Raw genomic sequence first — 18870 nt, 5'->3', positions numbered from 1 at the left:
TCTTGCCTGTTGTTCTCTGTACCGTGGTTCAGGGCCATCCTGTGAGGCTAATTCTCAGCTTCTCTGGAGTTCCCTGGTGGTTCAGAGGTTAAGAATAGGTACTTTCACTGCGGGGGCCCGGGTTCAATCCCTGGTCGGGGAACTAAGATCCTGCAAGCTGTACGATGTGGCCAAAAATTTTTTTAAAATAAAAAATAATCTTTAGCTTCTCTGCTTTCCAGACACTCATCCAAGAGGAAGGATGGCCAGTACCTTCTCGAAGTTGCTAACTGGCCGCAATGCCTCTCTGTTATTTGCTACCTTGGGCACCAGTGCCCTGACTACTGGGTACCTGCTGAAACGGCAGAACGTGTGTGCTGAGGCCCGGGAACAACACAGGCTATTCCCTCCAAGGTAAGTCCTCCTGGCTTTAAAACGACACCAAAATGCCAGCCAGAAATATGCTTTCCTCTGCTGAAACTGTCGGCAGAGGCCCCTCTTTTTGCCTCTGAGGGTGACTACATCAAATTGACTCATTAAGCACAGTGACCTGTGGCAAATCCAGGGATGTGTAGTGTCATCATTCCTGCCCAGAGCTTGAGCTCTAGTGGAATAGTAATAACAGTCGGAGCTAACCTTTGTTGAATATGTGTAGGCGTGTTGAGCACTTTACGCAGAGTATTTTATTCCTCTTAGCGTCCCTTTGTGATGAAACGGAGGCTTAGGAAAATTAAGTCGTGCCCAAGTTCACACAGCTGGTGCAGCCAAATGTGAACCCAGGGACCTTGATTCCAGACTCATGGCTCACTCATGCTGTACTGCCTTCTGGAAAACGTGACGCGACAGCACTGATTTTAAGTATCAGCTTCTTTGCTTTTTATTTTATTTGTTTTCCGGCCACACTGTGCAGCATGTGGGATCCTAGTTCCCTTACCAGGGCTCAAACCCATGCCCCCTGCAGTGGAAGCGCAGAGTCTTAACCATTGGACCGCCAGGGAAGTCCCTAAGTATCAGCTTTAAAGGACCTTGCAGAAGGGAAGCAGAGAAGTGGCATGAAGATGGACTGTTTTCTCCACCCTGGGGACCTTGTCATGGCTGAGACGTCCCACACTGGATAGAGCTGGAGTGGATGCTGACTTTAAGGGATTCCATATAGGCAGCTGTGCATGAAAGAGACAAGGAAGGCGTGTTTCTCAGAAACATTTACTGGCTTTCATGAGAATTAGGAACTCTGAGGGAATTACTGGCACCTGCCATATACCTCAGGAATTCCTTATGTGAGATTACCTGTGTTTGAACCTGTGGTAGTCTTGAATCCTCTATTCTTCAATCAGTACATATCACAGGGTAAGATGGCACCCCCCCATTTGATTTCTTTCTATGTATTATTTCAACAAATATTTACTGAATGCCTGTTTCTATAGGCAGGCACTGTTCTCAACAAAGCAGATAGTCATAGAGTTTGCATCATAGACAGAGGACAGAAAAATCAATGAATTTCTGTGTAGTTCTACCCACAGGGTTGTTAGCCTCTATCACAGACCTAAGGGACCAAAATGTAGTTGTAATTTACCCAAACTTCTGGGTGTAAAAAAAAAAAAAAAGTCTACATACGATTTCAATTTCTTTTCTAATCGTTTCACCCTATTTCCTCTTTACGTAAACATAAGCCACAGTCTGTGGGCTCCTGCAGCCAGCATAATGGACTCCTTAGGCAGGGCCAGGTCCATCCCTCTGGCAGTTCAGGGAACTAGTCTTTAAAATCTGGCTTACTTAAATCATGACCGAGCCAGTTTTTCTCTGCCCACTGGCTGAAGAGAGCCTGGTGGAAGGATGGCTGGCCAGAAACAAAGCTCTTGCATAGGCCCCTTGCCCAGGGGCTGCTCACTGAATGCCCCTCCTCCTCATGCAGCGCAGACTACCCTGATCTACGCAAACACAACAACTGCATGGCCGAGTGCCTCACGCCGGCCATCTACGCCAAGCTCCGCAACAAGGTGACGCCCAATGGCTACACCCTGGACCAGTGTATCCAGACTGGAGTGGATAACCCCGGCCACCCCTTCATAAAGACCGTGGGCATGGTGGCTGGTGACGAGGAGTCCTATGAGGTAAAACTCTTGGCTGCCGCTTCTGTAGTGTGTGTGTGAGGCGTGCTTTGGGTTCTCTCTGTGGGACCAACTTGCTGTTTCCTCAGGAAGGGCGCCCATGAAGGGAAGCCAGCTTCAACAGAACAGCTGTAGTGCTCTCTGGAATAGTGAGATCTACAGCTTCCCAGGGACAGGGTTTCCTTTGCTGCTGCTGTAGTATCCCTCCCCACCGAGGAATGAGTTGCATGAACCAGCTCTCAGAGCTTGTCAAGGGGATGAATTAGTACAGAAAAAATAAAATCTTTTGATGTTTTTATTGTTTGTGTATTCACCGATAAGGCATTAGGAGATGTGTTTGTGGCTGAACTTTACTGAGGCTGGAGGATGGTTCCGTGTGTGTTTAGTTTGGGAATTACTGATTACACAGCCCCCTGTAGTCTTACTGAGTTCACTGAGCCTCTTGGAGAAATCCCATGATCTCTGCATCCTCATCCTGGGTCAGAAGCACAGGATGGTTTGCTGATCTAGAGCTCAGCCGCCAGAGCAGCTTCTAAATTACAGTAAAAAACCTCCAGCCCATCTCCCTCAGGTGTGCCCCCTTTGCGCCTTCTGTTGCAGGGAGCTGAAGGTGATTCCCTGGGAAGGCAGCCATCAAGAGGAGGGAGAGGACCACCTTGAATAGACTAGACTAGCAGCTCACTCAGGGACAGCAGTGCCCACCTCTGGGCTCCCAGAGTCCCAGACTAGAGCTGGCTCCCAGGACCCACATCCCACAGCTCCCAAAGGCGGCACGGTGCTCTGTTTGACTTCTCTGAACCTTATTTTACCTAAAGGATGTTCCTGCAGTTTTTGGTTTTTTAAAAAGTAGATTTCACTTGAGATAGTTTGTGCTGGGGAAGGTCCTCACAGGGTAACAGGTCCCTGCTTTGCCTTAATGGCTGCTGTGCACTTTTCTTTCTATGCAGCTGGTTTTCCACAAATTTATTATATTGCTTAAACTCTAGAACCCGACCATCCCTTTTGACCACAAAACTGCTTAGCTTCTGAGCTGGCAGCTTCTTTTAGTCCACAAAAGCAAGAGCTTCTGGAGAAAACCCTCAAATTCTTAAACACAGGATTTTCTTGCTCCATCTGATGGCAGTGAACTTGGCAGAATCGCTAGGGAGGAGGTTACTATGAGAGAGTTCTGTAGCCCTGCCCTCTCCCAAGGGGCAAGGTGCCTCAAAGAGGTTTCCTCTGGTATATGCGACCTACTAGTACTACTACTATAATTAGTATCGTTATTATTAACCATCAATCCAGTCTCACACCTATTTCCTGCATGGTTGCACTGAGAATTTCAGAGAAGGAGGGCATCAGCTTTGGCCCTTAAGATAAATAGGAGCAAATGATGAACCAATTCAAGAGGAAACAGGAGCGCCGTCCCTCCTGCAGGTGTTTGCCGACCTTTTTGACCCTGTCATCAAGCTGAGGCACAATGGCTATGACCCCAGGGTGATGAAGCACCCCACGGATCTGAACGAATCCAAGGTAGGCTCCAGCCACCTCTGTACCTTCCCATGAAGCCAGCACTCCAGAGTCCAAGGTGAGGAGAACTGGAGAGAAGGGCCCCTGGGTCAGATGCCCTTGAAAGCTCTGTGATGGCCCTCCCACACCATGCTCCCTAGAGGGCCACTGAGACAGTCAGGAAGGTCTCAAAGTCTGTTTTTCTTACCTCCTACCACCAGCGTAGTGGTGGTCACTGAAGACTTTAGCCTTTCCCAGAACAATTCCTTTTTTCACGCCAAACGTAGCCAGAGTAAAGGACTGCAGACAGCGCTGTGTAAAGTAGCTCCTCCCTTGACTTCCCTCCAAGACCCCTCCCTGCCCCCAGAGTCGCCCGATGTGTCCAGCATGCACACGCGCTCAGTGCCCGGGGGTCCCCTGGTCAGCGGGTTGGAGGCCACCGTGGCCGTGGCGCTGCGGTAACCCCGCGCTCTGCTCCGCAGATCACACATGGGCAGTTGGACGAGCGCTACGTGCTGTCATCTCGGGTGCGCACGGGCCGCAGCATCCGCGGGCTGAGCCTGCCGCCCGCCTGCACCCGGGCCGAGCGGAGGGAGGTGGAGAACGTGACCGTCATGGCCCTGAAGGGCCTCAAGGGGGACCTGGCCGGCCGCTACTACCGGCTGTCCGAGATGACGGAGAAGGACCAGCAGCGGCTCATTGATGTGAGTGACCCCGAACCACGTGGGCTGCCTGGGGCGGGGCTGTGCCGAGAGAGCCCTGACCCGCGCGGGGCGGTCTCCCGCGGAGCTCAGGCCCCTGCTCTGGTTGGGAGCTTGCTGGGGCTTCAGGCTGGTCAGTCTAAGGAAGGAAAAGCAGGCCTTAAAAGCTTAGGTCAAAAGTGAAGATGGTCTATGGATAAAGTCTGCCGAGGAAACAATGGGATGGTGGGTTGCCATTGGTGTGTGGGAGTGAGTGGAGGATCCCCGGGCTTGTTGATAAATAGGAACAATTGGGTGTGGAAAATCCCATCTGTGCCTGGAGGATGGTCTCCATTACCACACTCAAAGTCCAGGAAGCTTCTGGAAAGGGAATTATCCAGGTGGAAGGCCTGCCCTGACTCACATTGGAGCTGGCCTCTGGGGTTCCTGCTGCCTCCACAGGGTCTCCATGGCTTCCCTCTAACACTAGGGTAGACAAAACTCAAGTCCCTTCCTTTTTTCCCTGTAGCAAAGTTGAAACAGAATGGCATTTTCAAAGGTAACTTTAAACTCCAAGGAAAAGCAGAAACAAATTTCTGTCGTTTCAGAAGATGTGATGCCACAAAATATGCCCCATTTCCAAACCAGGTGGGCAACTGTGTGGTCTAGAGGCCTCAGTCTCCTGGTCCCCTCCTCTTGTTCTGGTACAGAACAAGCCCTCCTCTGCCTCAAGTAGCCACTTCTGGTTGCCAGGTTAAAGGGCGTGCTGTTTCCTGGGCAATGATAGTCCGTAAGCCTGGCCTGGCTCAGGTCTCCAACCCCTTCCGCTTAGAGATTGTAGATCTTCCCGTGTCCTCTCTATTTCTGACTTCAGTGTAATATGTGGTGTCCATATTCATATTCCTACTGTGTACACACAGTATTTTGAATTGGTCTACACAGCAGCATATTGTAGTTAGAGGCATACTTGGGAGTCATACAGGTCTAGGTTTGCATCTAGGCTCTGCCACTTTCTAGCTGTGAAAGGTTTCCTCTCTCTCAATCTGTTTCCTTTTCCTACCAAACAGAATGATTACATTTACCTCAGAGTGTTGCTGTGAGGATTAAAGGAAATAAAAGTACATAGCATAGAGCCTGGCACATAGTGAACATTACATGAATGGTGACTGTTTTTATTTACAGATCATTATTTTACATCTCTAATATTTTTTAATGGAAGGAATGATAAACCAACAATGCTAGTAACATGGAGAATGCAGCTGTATAGAACACTTTTCAGGATAGCACCCCTCACTCACTGCCCACTCTGCTATTGCATGGGGTTGGTGCTGGTGGGGTAGACACACTCCATAGTGATTAAGGATCTCCATCTGGGCTAAGCCAGTGGTTTGCAACCTTAGCTGTACACTGGAATCACCTGAAAATAACTGATGTCCAGGCTGCACCCAATAACAAGTCAGAATTCTGAGAGATGGGAACTGGGCATTAGAATATTTTAAGCTCTCAGTTATTATAGTGGGCAGCCAATGCTGAGAAGCACTGCCTGAGAGACCGCAGCCATTATTAGTGAGTTGAAAGTTGATCACCTGATGTTTGCCATTGTGTCTGATCTCATCAATTTCTTCTTTTTGCTTTGTCCCTTTGGGCCTGCAGGACCACTTTCTATTTGATAAGCCAGTATCCCCTTTACTAACTTGTGCTGGGATGGCCCGTGACTGGCCAGATGCCAGGGGAATCTGGTATGGACATAGCATTTTCACATTTGCATTGTGTGCAGACGTTCTCCTTCAGATCGCTGCTTGTCCTAACCTGAAGTTGCTGTGACCTGCGCTTGACAGCATGCCCAGCTTGAGCTAGATGGAGAAGATAGAGTACTTAGAAATTGGGGGTGGGTGTCTGTGTGTGTGTGTAATATATAAGTATAATGATGTTTCCAAATGTGCGGGAATGTTAGCTGTTTTGCATGAATTGTGCATGAGAAAAAAGACTTTCTTTTTAAGAAAAACTTAGCTTCATATTATTTGACCTCCCAGAGAATCTGTTTCATGACATTAAAACAAAAGGGCAGAAAATGAAAAGTAAATATTGAGGATTTAAGCAAAACTCTACAAGGAAGAGTGGCTATTGAGTGTACACATATTTTATCTTGGCCAAGAGTCCTCAGGCCACTTTGATTCCTAAACCTTGGTAAGTTATTATGACACTATCCGAAGGATCCCAGATCAAAGTGTTTGGGAGCAGCTGCTCAGTGGGGGTGGATAGGCGGGATCTACGCAGCAAACATATGTGAAATCTTCTGCACCCCAAACGTGTTGAGCTGCAGGTAAAATCTTTTTTTAAGTGCCACAAGATTTTGGTTGAATCTGTTAGGAGGCAAAACACTCTTGTTGGCGTCAAAGCCAAATGTTATCATGGCTGAATTATTGTCCTCCTAGTCTGAGGGATGAGGGAGATTATGTTCTTGTTGGGCGAAAACATGACATCTTTGAGGGTTGGAGTTGGTCTTACTCTTCATTCTGTCAAGGTAACATTATTTTGCAGTACTTGTTCAGGCACGGTTAAGAGATTAGGACCATCTAAGGAAATGAGGAAGGTGAAATGAAACAATCAAGCTACAGAGGTAATGGGAATTTTCATGTGTTGAAACAAATGTAATTAACACTCAACACTGTATTTCTCTCTTCAATAGGCATAATAATGACAAGACATTTCTCATCTGGATAAATGAGGAAGACCACACCAGGGTAATCTCTATGGAGAAAGGAGGCAATATGAAAAGAGTATTTGAGCGATTCTGTCGTGGGCTAAAAGAGGTAAGATGTCATCAGAGAATTCTGAATAGTCACTAAAATAAAATCTCTTTGTTTTTCATTCTTGAAAAAAGATATTATGGTGACTTCCAAGATGGGGCTAATCTTTTCTAGGGATCATGGCACTCTTTTGGGGTGGGACTTCCAGGGCAATGCTTCAAAAAATAGATGAATTTTTTTTGTTGTTATTAGCAAGTTCCTATGCTTCCCTTCCCAATGCAGGATGGTTTAGAGAAGTCTGTGGATCATTAGTTATTTTCTGATTTCTTTAACAGAGATTTTGGCTGTTCTAAGCATAGAGACCGTATAGGATGCACCTATGTTCATATGTGACCTGACCACAGCCATACTTGATGAGAATTCCTATATTCTCCTACTATGCTCATGTGGAAAAGCATAACAACTGACATTTATTGAGTGTTTAGTATGTGCTAGGTACTGTGTTCAGTGCTTTACATGGTTCATCTAATTTAATTGGACCATTTTAATATTGTCATAGAAGAAGTTTAATTTTCTATTAAAGAAGTACTGCAGAATGAAAGAACGAAATTTTGCCATTTGCAGCAACATGGATGGACTTGGAGGGCATTATGCTAAGAGAAATATCTGACAGAGAAAGATAAAAATACTGTGTGATCTCACTTATATATGGAATCTAAAAAAATACAACAAACTAGTGACTCAAACAAAAAAGAAGCAGCCTCGCAGCTATAGAGAACTAGTGGTTACCACTGGGAAGACGGAAGTGGGGAGGGGCAGTATAGCGGTGGGGGAAAAAGGGTTATTACGGGATTATATGAAATCATGTGAGTGAAACTTTTGAAAATTGTAAAGAACTATAGAATTTAAAGAATCTTTCATTCAATAAAAATAAATTAAAAAAAAAACTGCAGATAGCTTTCCTTTTTCCTTTTTCCTACTACTATAGAAGTAGTACTATAAATTGACCTAAGTTTTATTCACGGCAAACGTGCAGTACACACGTCTTTCCCTGGTGTTTGGGATGTGCTGAGTGAATGGATATCTGAGAACTTCGTCATTTGTTCCCTGTCTTAGGTAGAACGCCTAATCCAAGAACGAGGCTGGGAGTTCATGTGGAACGAGCGCCTGGGATACATTCTGACCTGCCCTTCGAACCTCGGCACAGGATTACGGGCTGGTGTCCACGTTAGGATCCCAAAGCTCAGCAAGGTAATGTCATGCAGCCAGTGGCCCTGTTGGGTTCCACCAGGATCGGCTCACCTGGGACTGCTTTGTGGAGGGAAAAACGTCACAGCCCAATTCCTTAACCCTTAGTTTCTGCACTAATGAAAGAAAATGACAAGAAAAGGTTGTTTGTCTCAAAAACACTTGTATCCGTAGGATAAGAGTTTTAACGGGCTGTAAAAAAGGGAAGTGGCTTCAAGAACAAGAACTTTATTCTTTTTTTTTAAGATTTTTTTTTTTATGTGAACCATTTTTAAAGGCTTTATTGAATTTGTTACAATATTGCTTCTGTTTTATGTTTTTTGGGTTTTGGGCCCTGAGGCATGTGGGATCCTAGCTCTCCGACCAGGGATCAAACCCACACCCCCTGCGTTGGAAGGCAATGTCTTAACCACTGGACTACCAGGGAAGTCCCAAGAACAAGAACTTTAAATTCTCCTTCATATAACAAGTCAGGATAGTTAGGCCGGCTGCTCCACTCTGCTCTCTCTCTCCCAATACAGAGGTTCTCAGACTCAGGCCTGCAGCAAAATCACCTGGAGGCTTGTGACAACACCTGCAGCACTTGGATTTCTCACAGGTTTCCCGGCGATGCTGATGCTGCCGGTCAGGGAACTGCACTTGGACGGTCACTGCCTTAGAATGTTGTCCCCTTAGCGTGGTCACAGTCAGGCCTCACGCTCTAGCCTGTGGGAAGGCGAGAGAGCACGTGGGAGTGTCCATGTAAAGATTTAAGGTCTAGGCCTGGCAGTGGCATCCTTCACTTCTGCTTGTTCCATTAGCAAGAACCTAGCCAGTGGTTACTTCCTCAGCTCTCCTGTGGAAGAAAGGAAAAAGGATTCTGGTGGGCAGCTAAGAGTTCTGCCACAGCACACCAAGTGAATCAAATACTTTAAAACAATTTTAGAAAATGTGCTTTCGGCCAAAAAAAAGTATGGTAATATTTGTTATTCAAAATTCCAATGCTAAGAAAATTATGTTTTTTAATTTTTATCGGAGTGTAGTTGTTTTACAATAAGAAAATTATTTACTATGATTTAATGTCATGATTTTAATTATAGCAGTAACAAGTGTTATATAGATGAATAATAAACTCACCAAAGCTGGCATCCAGATGCCAATATAGCAGTATAGAAGTTAATGACAGCTCTGCTACCTTCTACCTGTGTGTACTTTTAGGCAAGTTAATTCCTCTGAGCCTTATTTTCCTCATCTGTGAAATGGAGGTAAAAGCAATACCTTCTTCATGGGATTGTTGTAAGTTCCAGCACAGGGCCCTGGTACATAGTAAATATATGCTTAATAAATATTAACTGTTATTACTTCTCATTATATGTCTTTTCTAAGTGTGCCAAGGATGACAAATCAAGTTTGATTCTTAGGACACTAAGTATTATCCTTTGTCCCAGGATCCGCGATTTTCTAAGATCCTGGAGAACCTGAGACTCCAGAAGCGTGGCACAGGTGGTGTGGACACGGAAGCAGTGGCGGATGTGTATGACATTTCCAACATAGATCGAATTGGCCGATCAGAGGTAACGTCTCTCTAACTTTCCGAACGTGAACTACCAAAATCAGCCTGGAGGAAAAGAAGCAAACTCAACAGCCTTTCCTTATTCACAAAATTCGAGACCTCCTCTTTGCCCATTGAGTCCTGAGTCATGTTAGCATTTCATTCTGTAGTACTTGTCCTCCACGCATAAAGGTAAGCACGGTGTAAGCTGAGAATGTATAAGCAAGTGAAGGAATTCACAGTGGGACGGTTGTCACCTGCCTGCCCCCAGGGCTGTTCCAGCAATCCTGAGCAGCGGGAGTTCTGTTATGCTAAAGGACAACAGTCTTTCATCACTGAGTCAGAGAACACTGTGCTCTCTCTGAGGGGGATGAAATAGTGGATTTTCTCTTGATTCCGAATTTCCTTTGGTGAAGGTCACATACTATCATCTTCACGTTGACGTTTTTAGATACTTGATAGTTTGTAAAATTTTATGTTTAGGGCTAAAGATAGCAAATAAGGTATGCATGAGGTATGTGTGAGATTGTGCTCATCAAATAATCCTTAGGATTCTGTGAATACATAGGATAAATGGGATTCATAAACTATAGGTAGGCCTGGAGTGATGCATGAGAAAAAGCACAAAGAGCGCATTTAATGAACATGGAAGCAGAATCCTAAGCAAATCCTGACCTCAGTAAGTCATCCCAGCTTATCTGGATGTGGTCCCATTGAACGTATTGTGCCCATCATTAATTTAAAAGCCGCTTATAAAACTCTTAATAACTCAGTGGCTGGTTATTAAATCTGTGGATTATTGTTGCTCTTTCTTCTTCCCTGCCATCTTTTGCATATTTCATTGCCAGTTGGTACTCCTACCAGTAAACTAAGGAAAGGAAAGGAGAAAACACTCGAAACAATTAAATCAGCTTGCGTCCTACCAGCTCTGGTAAAGTATTGATACTTGAGGAAGAGCAGATATAAATATTACACCTTCTGAAATTTGCTGAATGTGGTGTAGTGAATAAAGAAAATCTGGGTCCTAGCCCTGTTGGTTTCTAATATTAACTAGATTTTTAATACTGGAAAGCAAAGTATTCATCATTTTTAGAAAACTGTAAGTCAATAAGTGATCATCTATAGGAGCTAGAAAAATTCCCAAAAGTGTTAAAAAAAAAAATAAAACCACTTGTTCAACCTAACAACCCTGAGATAACCATTGTGAACATTATTCTAAATTGCCTTCCATTCTTACAATTATTCAAAAAACGTTTTTTACAGAATTTATTATTACAACATATTTGATATAACACAGCTTTTCCCAGTGTATTATAACATGAGCATTTTCCTATAATTTTATAATTCTTCAAAGAATATAAAATTCTTATTTTATAAATAAGATATATATAAATATTTTATAAATAAAATATAAATATTTAAATAAAAGAAATATAAATATTTTATAAATAAAATCTTATAAAAGAATTTTTATAATTCTTCAAAACATATTGTTTAATGACAGCACAGTAAAGGTGGTCCATTATCTACTTAATATCTCCCTGATTATTTGAGATTTTGTTTGACTATCTCTGTACATAACTGTATGACCATCTCTATACATAACTCTAATCACAACTCTGATTAGTTAGTTAGGATATATTTCTAGGAAAGGGATTCCTGGGTTAAGGATGAGGGTCCCTTACTTATAACCAAGTTTCCTACCAGAAGATTTATACCAAGAGAGTTCCACAGGCAGTGAATGAGAGACCCATCACCACACCCTCATCAACACTGAGATAGGTCAGTTGGCTAAGTAGAAAATCAGTGTTTCTTTTATTAGTAATGACTAGCTTTCTGGCCCAACCCTTTCATAGGGCTTCAGTTTCCTTATGCATGAAAAGAAGTGGGGAGTGTACTAGACACTGTCATGCCTAAAGTGTGTTCAGCTGTAACACTTAACCATCTCTTCCATTATTGCTGTGCATTCTTGAGTTTTATCATGTATTTTAGTGCTGTCTAGAATTAACTAGTAATTCCTTCCTGTCTTAGTTTGGGTCCCTTTAGGAGCAGTGCAAATAATTTATTTGGGAGGTGATTCCCAGGGAAAAATTCATAGGTAGATGTCCTCTAGTTTAAGAAAAACCAATAATTGTAAACAAAAGTTCTAACATATATTTTTTTAAAGCAGGAATTTTAAAAAGTATATCTTAGTATAATTCACAGTTTCCTTTAAGTAGCACACTTGCCTGGTACAATACAAGCATTATTTAATTGCCAAACATTTGGGTTTAAACAATTTTCAGAAAGCCGTTCATTGTGTAAATGATAATATCTGAACTATAGCATGTTTAGTACTCAGATAGCTTAGTGGAAGGTCAGAATTCAGATCAGGGTCAGAGAACATCACAAGGGTGTCACTGTGTAGTTTTACTTTTAGACAAACTGTTATAACAGAGATTGATGGGGGAAGAAGTGTCTGAGATGCAAACTAATGGTTTTCATATTTTTAAAAAGTCCTTACACACAAAGTAGTAACTCCATCTTAACTGCAGAAAGATTGAGAGAAACCCCGTAACATCTCCGCTTCCCGTCCCTGGCGATAAACATCAGACACCTCTCCTCCCATAAAACGTTAGGGAAATAAAGAGAAGAAATTGTTAAAGTCCATGTAACAGGGCAAGTTTTCATTTGTCCCAGTATTGTTCCTACGGATCAAAGCCTTGCATGTGTCTTCTATGCAAATTAATCTTTCATCTTTTTCACTGTCAAAGGTGGAGCTTGTTCAGATAGTCATCGATGGAGTCAATTACCTGGTGGATTGTGAAAAGAAGTTAGAGAAAGGCCAAGATATTAAGGTGCCACCTCCTCTACCTCAGTTTACCAAGAAGTGAACTTCCCCTTCCTTAATTTATAAATAATCTGTCTGCTGGTATGACAGACATAAAGAAATTTCTACTCTGAGAGTTTTTGTAGACTTGGAAAAATGTAAAACTGTAGATCCTGTCTATCTTTACAATAAAACTCTCCTTAATATCTTTGGTTTGTTTCTCTGATTTTTTTTTTTTAATGCTACTGAGACGGGCAAACACATCCAATTACAAGTAGTAGGAAGTAAAAATATTTTAGGACAACGATAAAACTAATATTTGTAAGGCGACTTTCACACAAATGTAGAAACCCTCCAACTATCTAGATGCTACTATAGTCAACCCTTCAACCAATCCCTACAGACACCATTGGAAAAGAGGAACTAATATAATCAATTTTCTGGCAAGTAGAGCAAGAGAAGATTCATTTCTCTTGAAAGTGTGGAAATAAAGACTATACAAATGAGGACAAACAGAGACTATAGCAGAGGCTATTTAGGGCTTGCTATAGCAAGGGAATCAGTCACCACCACCTACTTGAATCTGGCAGAAACTCAAAGGCAGGCATAGGAAAGCTTTCTGGTGAAAAAACGGGTATGCTCGGGTGTGATCTGAGCCGGGTGGTAGGCATGGGGAAATTGGAGGCAGACTAACTAGAGGCGGGGTATCCTAGGTAAGTGGTTTGGGAAGCATATTTGGCTTTCTCTGGCTGGTCCTGAACTGGAAGCAGGGGCAAAAATGAGGGGAACTGGGCGTCCCTGACCAAAGCCCAATCTCTGGGCTGAATGCTTCAGAGACTGTGGTTTGGCTTCTTGAACTGGTTGCTGCAGAGGTTGTGGGTCAGAGTTCTGTTGTCATGTATGGTCTGGCCATTGTGTATTTGTACATTCAGTCTCTCAAAAGCAATCCAAAATGTGATGTCTCAAACACTGAAAATGTGTTTAGTATAATTTGAAAGCCGAATTCTTCCCTCAGCACACAGATAGTTACCTCTCGAATCTTGTTATCCTCTTCCATCCATCCTGTGGTATCTGTAACCTGAAGGGGCATATGACAGAAGAGGTGGCTGCAGCTAATTCTGTAACTCTAAAAGTGTTCCACATAACAAGAAAAATACTGTTATCTAGAATAATAGGAGTGAGATCAAGTTCTGCATTTTGTGAGTAAATGAGTACTGTAGATGCTACTGTGAAAATACATCACAGCTATAATATAAGCAATTGTCTTCCCTCCTACTATATTGAGAAAAATAAAGTATAAAAAGAACACACTTGTGCTGGTGCTAATAGGCACCACAGTAACTTTTGAGTGACAAATTAATGTCTTTGAAATATAGAAGAGGAAGCCACACCCAATATAATTCAGGACATTGTGCTAAACACCCTGAATGGGATGGGGTAGAGGGCCGTTCTACCAACCAATGCCTGTAAACAAAAGAGGGAGCAGAACCTCGAGCAGTGACTGGCATTCTGGGGACGAGGGATGGAGGGTTGAGAGGACTGGCATCATGGCCAAGCATGTTGACTCTACAGCCACACTGCTTGAGTACACGTCCCGACTCTCCTACTATATGACATTAAGTGATTGACTTAGTCTCTAAGTTCCCGAAGTTCCTTTGTATAAAATGAGAACAATGATAATGCCTCTCTCATAGGGTTGTTTGGAGGATAAAATTAATACTTGTAAAGTTCACTTAGAAGTGCTCAACACATTTTAAGTACTATGTAAGGGTTTGCATGTTAAATAATAAAAAAAGAATCACTATTATAATATGATAATAATCTGTCTTTGAATATCCCTTAAAACCATCCTTTAGGGCAGGGGTCCCTAACCCCCAGGCCATGGACTGGTGTCGGTCTGTAACAGGCCACCGGTATCGGACTGATACCGGTCCGTGGCCTGTCAGGAACTGGGCCGCACAGCAGGAGGTGAGCGGCAGGTGGGCCAGCGAAGCTTCCTCTGTATCTACAGCCGCTCCCCATCACTCTCATTACCGCCTGAGCTCTGCCTCGTGTGAGATTAGCAGTGGCCTTAGATTCTCATAGGAGTGCGAACCCTACTGTGAACTGTGCATGCGAGGGATCTAGGCTGCGCGCTCCTTGTGAGAATCTAATGCCTGATGATCTGAGGTGGAGCTGAGGCAGTGATGCTAGTGCAGGGGAGCGGCTGCAAATACAGATTATCATTAGCAGGGAGGTTTGACTGCACAGAGACCATAATCAATTGCTTGCAGACTCATATCAAAACCCTATCAGTGAGTGGCAAGTGACAATGAAGCTGCGTCTGGTGGCAGGCTTTATAGTGGCAAGTGAGTTGATGTACTTCAATTGTACAGCTGCATCTGGTGGTATGTTTTAAGTCAGAATCCGACACTTATTTTTGTACGCATGTGGCCCACCCGTTATTTTATTTACCACTTCCATCCACGCCTCTTTCCTGTACTGCACACTTGTCTCAGTCGCAGTTTTGGTAAGCCCGCAAGCTAATCCTAGCCAAATTGAGTAAAAACCAAACGTTGTTGGAGAGCTTCTTTGAAAGGGGGGAAAGACCCAATGATGAGACAGCAGAAGACTCTAAGACTGCCAGCAAAAAGAAAGCTGCATTTAAAAGAAAATAACAAGAGTCCTACTTAAATTATGGTTTCATTGCAACAGGTGATTCACTTTCTCCAAGCCCGCTCTGTATAATATGTGGCGACTGGCTATCCAACAAAGCTGTAAAACCTTCAAAACTGCTTTGCCACATGGAGACCAAACACCCTGCCTTAAAGGACAAGGCTTTGGACTATTTCAAAAGAAAAAAACGTGAACACGAAGAACAGAAGCAATTATTGAAGGCCCACTTCATCAAATGTGTCTGCACTGAAAGCATCATTCTTAGTGGTTAACGGCATTGCTAAAGCTAAGAAGCCCTTTATTACTAGGGAAGAGTTGATCCTGCCTGCTGCTGAGGACATCTGTCTTGAACTTTTAGGAGAGGCTGCATGCAGTTCAAAAGGTGGCATGTGTTCCTCTTTCGGCTAGCACCACAACTAGATGGGTTGATGAAATAGCAGAGGATACTGAGGCACATTGTCAGAGAGGATTAATGAGTCACCGTGGTAGGCAATCCAGGTTGACGAGTCTACCAATGTTGACAACAAGGCAACAGTGCTTGTTTCTGTGCTATATATTTTTCAGGAGGATGTGCATGAGGATATGTTATGTGCACTTTTGTTGCCAACCAACACCACAACTGCAGAACTATTGAAGTCTTTGAATGATTGCACATCAGGAAAACTGACTTGGTCATTTTGTGTTGGTATATGCATGGACGGAGCAGCTGCCATGACTGGATGGCTTTCTTATTTCACTACTTGGGTCAAAGAGGTCGCTTCTGAATGTGAGTCTATGCATTGTGTCATCCCTAGAGAAATGCTGGCTAGCCGAAAAATGTCACCTGAACTTAAAAAAGTTTGCAGGATGTGTTTAAAATTATCAACCACGTTAAAGTACATGCCCTTAACTCACATCTGTTCACGCTGCTCTGTGAGGAGATGGACCCAGAGCACACGTCTTCTCTTATACACAAAAGTGAGATAGCTTTCTAAAGGTAGATCACTAGCCAGAGTTTTTGAGTTATGAGAGCCACTCCAGAGATTACTTTTAGAAGAACAGTCACCACTGGCAGCACCTTTCGGTGACACAGAATGGGTCACAAAACTTGCTTATTTGTGTGACACATTCAACCTGCTCAATGAACTCAATCTGTCAGTTCAGGGGAGAAAGACAACTGTGTTCAAGTCGGCAGATAAAGTGGCTGCTTTCAAAGCCAAACTGGAATTATGGGAACAACGAGGGAACATTGGGATTTTTGACATGTTTCAAACAGAGATTTTGAAAGAGACTGAGCCCCGGACTTCTTTCTCCCAGCTGGTGCATGATCACCCATCTCAGCTTTCAAAAGAGATTGAGCATTACTTCCCAACCACGAAAGACCCCCAAACTGGGAAGGAATGGATCTGCGACCCATTTGTGAATAAGCCAGGTGAATTGACTTTGTCGGAGCTAGAAGAGGATCAACTGCTTGAGATCACAAGTGACGGGGGGCCTTAAAAGTATGCGAGACAATGTCAAATCTCCATACGTTCTGGATTAAAGTCAAGGAGGAATATCCTGAGATTGCCACAAAGGCACTGAAAAGCCTGCTTCCATTTCCAACATCCAATCTTTGTGAAGCAGGGTTTTCTGCAGTGACAGCGACCAAAACGAGATCACGGAGGAGACTGGACATAAGAAACACACTTCGGGTCACTGTCTCCCATCACCCCCAGACGGGACCATGTAGTTGCAGGAAAACAAGCTCAGGGCTCCCACCGATTCTGCATTATGGTGAGTTGTATAATTAGTTCATTATATGTTACAGTGTAATAATGATAGAAATAAAGTACACAATAAATGTAATGCACTTGAATCATCCCGAAACCATTCCCCACCTACCAGGGTCCGTGGAAAAATTGTCTTCCACGAAACTGGTCCCTGGTGCCAAAAAGGTTGGGGACCGCTGCTTTATTGTATTACCTGGAATGTACTCATGTGTGACTTTACTCTTTCAGAGCAAGATATTCATAACTAAATGCAGTCATTTAAACAAAATCTGCAATGGATTCCTAAATACTCAGTCTGGCACCTCAGGTTTTGTTAAAACCTTCCATATTCATCAAATATCCTTCCCTGACAGCTCTTCAATTTTCAGAGCATGGAATAGCACTTAAATTGGATACAAGAATATTCTTTCTCCTCAAACATTGCCGGATATTTGAATGATGTGATCCTCTTTGCAGAAGTTGTCATTTCTTTTGCTACAGGAAACAAACGCATTGGCGATGTTACAGTGAAAATAAGAGATCTTTTATGTAACAAATGGGTCAATTGAAAGAGATAAAAAGACTTAAATATTAGTTAAATTCTAATTGAATGCCATATCTTTCAGCCAAAGTAGTCACAGCATGCAAAGACTTCCTGTTTACTAAGGTCTCGTTCAATCAATATTCATTGAGCAATGATGTGAACAAAGCATGGTTTTGTGTCACAAGACTTAAAATTTGCAATACTCCTTGTATCTGGGGCAGAACGCAGCTAGATTAGACTTTGATGGCTAGGAAACCATTCTGGCTATCTTCCTTGGGTCCTTCTCTTTGACTTCTGTGCTGCCACAGTATGTCTGCTTATGTGGAAATGGCTATGCCCACTTTCTGGAGAGTTTTTATTATAAATGGGTGTTGAATTTTGTCAAAAGCTTTTTCTGCATTTACTGAGATGATCATATGGTTTTTATTCCTTAATTTGTTAATGTGGTGTGTCACAGTGATTGATTTGTGTATATTGAAGAATCCTTGCATCCCTGGGATAAATCCCACTTGATTATGGTGTTTGATCCTTTTAATGTGTTGTTGGATTCTGTTTGCTAGTATTTTTTTTGAGGATTTTTGCGTCTATATTCACCAGTGATATTGGTCTGTAATTTTCTTTTTTTGTAGTATCTTTGTCTGGTTTTGGTATCAGGGTGATGGTGGCCTCATAGAAAGAATGTGGGAGTGTTCCTTCCTCTGCAATTTTTTGGAAGAGTTTGAGAAGGATGGGTGTTAGCTCTTCTCTAAATGTTTGATAGAATTCACCTGTGAAGCCATCTGGTCCTGCGCTCTTGTTTGTTGGAAGATTTTAAATCACAGTTTCAATTTCATTAGTTGTGATTGGTCTGTTCATATTTTCTATTTCTTCCTTGTTCAGTCTTGGAAGGTTATACCTTTCTAAGAATTTGTCCATTTCTTCCAGGTTGTCCATTTTATTGGCATAGAGTTGCTTGTAGTAGCCTCTTAGGATGCTTTGTATTTCTGCAGTGTCTGTTGTAACTTCCCCTTTTGCATTTCTAATTTTATTGATTTGAATCTTCTTCCTCTTTTTCTTGATGAGTCTGGCTAGTGATGTATCAAATTTGTTTATCTTGTCAAAGAACCAGCTTTTAGTTTTATTGATCTTTGCTATTGTTTTCTTTGTTTCTATTTCATTTATTTCTGCTCTGATCTTTATGATTTCTTTCCTTGTACTAACTTTGGGTTTTGTTTGTTCTTCTTTCTCTAGTTCCTTTAGGTGTAAGGTTAGATTGTTTATTGGAGATTTTTCTTATTTCTTGAGGTAGGCTTGTATAGCTATAAACTTCCCTCTTAGAACTGCCTTTGCTGCATCCCATAGGTTTTGG

General features: G+C 42.8%; 1 protein-coding gene across 1 annotated transcript in view; it reads left to right on the top strand.

Annotated features, from left to right (window-relative positions):
• The window catches only part of CKMT2 (creatine kinase, mitochondrial 2), a 28121-nt gene extending 15320 nt beyond the window's left edge, over nt 1-12801 (top strand). The window contains exons 2-10 of the mRNA XM_032629060.1: nt 222-393; nt 1892-2090; nt 3504-3599; nt 4058-4279; nt 5909-5994; nt 6945-7068; nt 8122-8256; nt 9681-9806; nt 12538-12801. Of these exons, the coding sequence (XP_032484951.1) occupies nt 242-393; nt 1892-2090; nt 3504-3599; nt 4058-4279; nt 5909-5994; nt 6945-7068; nt 8122-8256; nt 9681-9806; nt 12538-12657 (1260 nt within the window). The 5' untranslated portion in view covers nt 222-241 and the 3' untranslated portion in view covers nt 12658-12801. The remainder of the gene's footprint in view (nt 1-221; nt 394-1891; nt 2091-3503; nt 3600-4057; nt 4280-5908; nt 5995-6944; nt 7069-8121; nt 8257-9680; nt 9807-12537) is intronic.
• The last annotated feature ends 6069 nt before the right edge of the window (nt 12802-18870 follow it).

The sequence above is a fragment of the Phocoena sinus genome, chromosome 3 (assembly GCF_008692025.1).
Source record: "Phocoena sinus isolate mPhoSin1 chromosome 3, mPhoSin1.pri, whole genome shotgun sequence".
NCBI lineage: Eukaryota > Metazoa > Chordata > Mammalia > Artiodactyla > Phocoenidae > Phocoena > Phocoena sinus.
This window is presented reverse-complemented; position numbering and strand designations above follow the sequence as displayed.